The sequence below is a fragment of the Tiliqua scincoides genome, chromosome 8, assembly GCF_035046505.1.
Source record: "Tiliqua scincoides isolate rTilSci1 chromosome 8, rTilSci1.hap2, whole genome shotgun sequence".
Classification (NCBI taxonomy): Eukaryota; Metazoa; Chordata; class Lepidosauria; order Squamata; family Scincidae; genus Tiliqua; species Tiliqua scincoides.
Window position 1 is genome coordinate 59,095,471 of NC_089828.1, and position 6,000 is coordinate 59,101,470.

Consider the following 6,000-nt stretch of genomic DNA (forward strand, 5'->3'; position numbering starts at 1 on the left):
CACACACACAAATTCCAAACCCCCCCCCCACTCCCAAAGAGAGCTTCCTCTTTTCTTTCTTTCCCCTCCAATTCTCACAAATCTCCTCCTCTTCCCCCCCCCCCAAGCTTGGACAGGAGAATGCACCCAGACCTCCGTTTTTGAACCACATCCCGCTCCCTCCCTTGTTCACCCCATTCAAGACCAACTTTCTCACTGGAGAACAGCACAGACTCTGTTCTAAGCCACCGCACAAAAGAAACAGACATCCAATGCTTTGTCTTATTATGGCGGGGGGGGGGGAGAGGTGCTAAATTGTCCCACAATCACTGGTATGAGCATTGCTGCTTATAGCACATACCTCTAGTGGCTTCCAGAGCATCCCTGCAAAACAGGGGGGGGGGGAACACACTCACTCCACATCTCCAGAAATTCACAGCAAAGGTCTCTTGGTTCTACATCCAGCCCCCCACCCACCACAATGAAATGTTCCTGTGCATCACAAGTTGTGCCCCCTCCTCTTTGGCCCAATTTTCCCAAAAGTCCAGGGGACAAAAGGGGGGGGCTACAAAGGGGCAGCTGTGGCACACTGCAGTAAGACCAGAGACTCCTGCAGCCCTTAGAAGACCATAACAACGGCACCAGGATCGCTAGTGGTTAGTGGGGGGGTTGCATCCACAACTGGAGAGCAAAAGGAGACACAGGATTGTTGAGAAAACAGCCTCTGCTAAGAAAATGGCACATTGCAATAAGCAGAGCGGGTGCACACAGGGTAAGAAGGGGTCTTTAAATCCCACTGATTTGCATTTCCTTTCTCATAGTCCCCACCACTCAAAGCACCCAAAGAAGAAACAACCTCTACGCGAACGCAGCCAAACCACACAGCAATCCAGGTTAAAAGCAACTAACTGCAGTGCACAGTCAAAACCACGGTCTGTAAGTTAACTGAAAGCCCCATACCTCATCAAAGTGTCTCTGGGCATATGCAGAATGCATTTACTGCAACATAGAACCCTGCCTGCCTTCACATGCCTATGCATCATGGGTAGAGATTCCAGCAAGCTGAGTCCCTGTACCTATCCATTTCAAACTTCTCCACCACTTAGTGCATCAAGCCCCTTTCAGGCCACTTTCTCACAAAGAAACAGAAGTGGAATTCAGGGTCATCAATCTGGAGGCCAAGAGCATGGTCTTGGCTTCCTCATTCATGTCCTCCCCCAGGAAGCAGCCTGGCCCCACCCAGACCCTCTCTTCCCTCTTCCATTCAAAAGGGCCATTTGTCATTAGCTGAAGCCTGAAAGGAACACACCTCTCTTATGGGGGGTGGGAAATGGGAAGGCAAAAGGGGTCAGGATGAGACCACAAAGTCACCCCAGCGGTGAGGGATGCATGGGAGGCAGGAGATTGGCTGGTGTCAGAAACAGAAACTTCACATTCAGGAGCAGTCTACCTTTAAAAACCAGTAGCTGGGGATCTGCTGCAGAAGAGGGCTGCTGCCCCCATGCAGCAGGACTGGACTTCCCAGAGCCATTTTGGGAAGCCAAATGCTGAATTATTAGACAGGCCTTCAGTTGGACCCAGCGGGATTCTCCTGCTGTGCTCGGAAGCTACAAGGGTGCGGCAGCCTCAGCCTGAAGGCGATTCCCTGGCACCAAAAACATAGAGGCGGGATGGGCTGCAGGTGCTTAGAGCAGTCCAAGGACCCATCCCCAGTTCTCCTAATCTGACTGAAACCCCACAAGTCAGCAGCCACAAAAGAGTTTAGTCAGGCCTCAGGCTTGTAACCCTAGGCCTCTTGCTACACGGAAGCCCGGTGCCATCATTCCCAAGCTATGATGGGGGGTGGGGGCTAGCTGTAGTGAAAGCAAGGCACTCTGCACATGCTCTGCAGCACTCTCTTCCATAACTCCAGCAAGCCCCTGCTCAAATCACACTCTAGCTACTCTGAATGTTGTCCGGGTCACTTTTGCCATTTGCAGCTCATATTGCAGGTCTGAGCTGCAGCATTCGCACTCGGTTCTCAGGTTTGAGCTCCAGTTAAAATTAAGCACAGAGAGTCGCCACAGGCGCACATTCAACTGTTGGAGGTGCCAGAAGCGTGAGACGGTGGGTGTGAAGGAGAGCCTTCCCTGCTCCTGAAAAGGGGAGGCACTGTGGCCGCCCCTCACGCCCCACTGTGGTGGGATTCCATTTTGCTCTGCATGCTGACAATTAAAACGACTATAATTCTGAAAAATGCATTAAAAAAATGTGAGGCCCCTTCAATACGCCCCAAAGTGGTGGGGCCCCAACAGACGGACACAGAGGGGCACGCTTTTGTCACATGCTCAGACACCCTCATCAAGATTAGGTGAGAGTTTTCCGCTGCACTCTGCACATGCTCAGACACTCTTTGCCACGTTTCCAGTGCAGCATGAAAAAAAGAACAGTCAACAGGCTGGAATTCTCCCCAAGCCTTCAAGAGTTGTAGTTGAGTTGGGGGGGTGAATTCTGCACATGCTCAGAGACGCCCTCACCTGGATTCCTTGCTAGCCTTGGTGCCCGTTTGCAGGGCTTCGCTCTGACAGCGGGAAGAACGAGCCCAGCGGCCGGAGCTCCCCGGAGCCCTCCCCGAGCCTCGCCTGTGCAGCAGCGAGGCGCATCCCCGCCGACGGAGCCCCCCGCCCCGCCCCGCCCCGCGCGGGGCTCGCTCACCCTGGCTGAGCAGCGCCCCGATGCAGCAGAGGAGGGCGGCCGGTCCGGAGCGAGTCCTGCCGGCCGAGGCCATGGCCGGAGCCGGGGAGGCGAGGCGGGGCCCCGATCCAGGCGCGTGCGATCCGCGAGAGAGCCAAAGCGGCGGGCAGCCCCCGGGGCCGAGAGGGGCAGTCCCAGCCGCCGCGTCCGAGGGCCGCCCCAGATTTCCTCCGGGGGGCTGCCCAGCCCCAACCGCAGGCAGAGCAGAGCAGAGCAGAGCCGGGGGCCGAAGGGAGGCGACCCTACGTGCTGCGGCCGCCCCCAGGTCCAGCTGCGTCAAGGGGGCGCGGGGGGAGGGGGGCTGGCGGGGGCAGGCATGGCCGGGCGGGGGGCAGTCGCGGGAGCGGCACCTCCAAGGCGCCCCTCCCCGGAGAGCAGCGCGGCGGCCGGTCCGGGGCTCCTCCGCGGGCGGCGCAAGTTCGCGGGCCAGGGCGCGGCGGCTCCGCAGGCACGTCCAGCGCTCCGGCTGCCTCTCCGCCCGCCTCCGCGGCGAGGATGCTCGGCTGTGAGCTCCCGGCCGGAGCAGCTCCCTCCCACCCCGCCTCTCCCTCCGTCACGTGTCCTCCCCGGAGTTTCACACGCCCCCCAACACGCGGGCGGACGTGCCCGGGAAGGGGCCGCGGAGACCTCCGGGGGGGGGGGTCACGTCTCTGGGCTTGCGGCAGAGCCCGAAGGGGGGCTTTTCATTGCGTGGGGGCGCCCTCTTCCGCTGCACTGATTTTGGCGGGGGGGGAGCGTTGGCGTAGCTGGAGGGGGGCAAAGCACCGAGCTTGGCAGGGAGCCTCACTGCGGCTCGCCAGCGCCCCCCTTCGGTGCCATGCTGGGCGATGGGAGCAAAAGGAGGCATACCGTGCTTTGCCCCCCTCTAGCTACGCCACTGCGACCACTTCTCAGGCACCCCACAGCATCAGGCCTTGGGCAACACTTCTCAGGAGATCTCCAAACAAGGGGCTGGATGTGGATCCAGATCGTGGGGAGAAGGAATTCACTCCTCGGCCCGTGACATGAGTGAATCTGGTGTATGCCGAAGGGCCAAGCTCAGTCGTCCCCCCCTTCAGGTGGGCCTGGAAATCCACTGCCTTTCAGTGTGGGCAGGTACTCAGGTCTGTTGGCCAAGGGTCTGACTCAGCAGTAGGGATTGTGGCTACTCAGTGGGGAGGATACTGCTGGACTCTGCACATGCTCAGGGGTGCTCGTTACCAACAGTCAGCCCCACTACGCAGACAGCCCACAATATTGGGGAGAACATAAGAAGAGTCCAAGGCCCAGCTAGCCCAGCTTCCTGGATCTCACAGCAGCCCACCAGATGTCTCAGGGAGCACACAAGGCGACAAGAGACCTGCATCCTGCTGCCCTCCCTTGCGTCTGGAAGGGCCCATCAGGCTTTCAGACACAGGCAGGGGGTGCGCTTGATCCCTGCACTTCTCCTACTCCAGGGCTGCCACTGAAACATCCCCCCTTCGACATCCATCACCCGTGCCCTAAACCCCAATCTGGCACCAGCCTTGGAAAACTTGGAGACATCAGAGAGGCAGGCCCCACACTCCCAGTGACACGCTGCTATTCCACCCAAATCTCGTTAGGGTAATTGGATGGTTCCAGAATTAGAAGATTTCACAGTGCATTGGACGCATCCAACGTATTTGCTGGGTCTCTCAGCTCAGTGAAAACAACCCCTCCCCAGTAGCTGGGCGTAGAGCGGAGCCTTCCCTCACCTTTGCAGCGCAGTGGGCACCAGGCAGTTGTTCCCCCATGCCCAGCTCCCACACTGCACCACCCATGACATATGGGCATAATAACCCTGTTCATGTCCTGCTCTGAACTCCAGGCCAGGTGGCAGAACCTTGAAGGCTCCAAGGGAGCAAGTGGAGGCCACAACAAGAGGCAAAGAAGGAGCAGCTCCTGAGATAACCCAAAGCCCAGAGCACCCTGCTAGCGCCACCCCTCTGCCTGGGGGAGGGGGTGAGTCCTGCAAGGGGCAGACCCCCAGCCTGGAGTCTCCTGTTCCTCCTCTGATCTGTGGTGCCCCTCCTGGCCTGTTGCTGGAGGCGCAAGTTGCAAAGGATTGTGAGGCTCCACAGCCTGGTGAGGCCAGGTCCTTGAGGAGCTCTGGCTCTAGGTGGGTTGGCTGCAGGCTCTCCTGGGGACTTGGGGTCCTGTGCCTCTGACTCAGAGGTCTTCTGGCTTAGGCTTGGGCCCAGGCTCCAGAGTGGGGTTGGGGACCCAAGGCTGGTTCTTCTAACCCAGTTACTCCCCCTGCTCAGGACTGGCCTCTGAGCTCGAGGCAGGGCCATGATGCAACCCCACTGCACATGTCATGATCAGACTGTCCAAGCCACCTTGCATGCCTCTTCTCCAACATCCTGACATCAACTCTGTAAGGAAGGCCGTGCTGTTTTTGGCTGTGCTGCAAGTCCTCTGAGGAGAACTTGAATGGCTTAACATTGGCAAAGGGCAAGGAGGAAAAGTGGCCCCCCAGTCACCACAGTTGGCACAGTGAGTGGTTGTTAGTTGCCATAATGCCGTTTTCATTTCAGGAAGCTTCCAGGAAATGTCACTCTCCCCCAGTTGCAGAAGCAAGGTGAGCAAGCCTTGTCTGTTTCACATGCACGGATTTCCTTCCAGATCCCTCATTTTGTTGTGAAACTGACAGCTGGGAGAGGCCTGCTCAGTTGTGTTGATGTTTCCTTCACCTCCCAGTTCCCTCTGATCGGAAATGGGCAAAGACTCTCACAACTGTGACAATTTCAAAGGAAAGACCAGGGAAGGACAGAAGTTGCAGTGGGGCAGCCTTGAAGAATTGAGGCTGCACCCCAGTCTACCCGCATGGCAATATGGACCAGCCTCCATGCTAAATCACCAGGGTGGTGTCTTCTGCCTGATAGCATTTAAGACACAAAATGTATCTAAGTTGCAAAAGGCTGGCAGGAGAGGATTCCCAAGTGGATGATAGATTGCACTAAAATGCCCCTACAATTTCAGCCTGAGCACTATTTGCGTATTAAAATGGGGGGAGCTTGTCTCAGTTGCCACCTCCCCTCCCTGACACTGGTCCTTGGTAAGGCAGGGCATCAGCAAAAACCACACAAGGACAAAAGCCCAAGTCAGGATGGTGGCCTTCACACGAATAGAAAGAACTCCCATGGCTGAGCTTTCTGGTCTGCATCTCCTCCTGGATTTTGGCCAGGTGAGTAATGAAGTTGGAGCACTTGGGTTATGGGATCACTGGGGCCTGAACTTTACCCTCTTCAAGGATTATAAAAAATGATGCTGCACAAATATTAAGCT

At 57.2% G+C, this 6,000-nt stretch overlaps 1 protein-coding gene across 1 annotated transcript in view; it reads right to left on the reverse strand.

Annotated features, from left to right (window-relative positions):
- Positions 1–3,178, reverse strand: part of TMEM132E (transmembrane protein 132E) — a 108,924-nt gene extending 105,746 nt beyond the window's left edge. Inside the window, exon 1 of the mRNA XM_066636151.1 lies at positions 2,674–3,178. Within this exon, the coding sequence (XP_066492248.1) occupies positions 2,674–2,746 (73 nt within the window). The 5' untranslated portion in view covers positions 2,747–3,178. The remainder of the gene's footprint in view (positions 1–2,673) is intronic.
- Between the last annotated feature and the right edge of the window lie 2,822 nt (positions 3,179–6,000).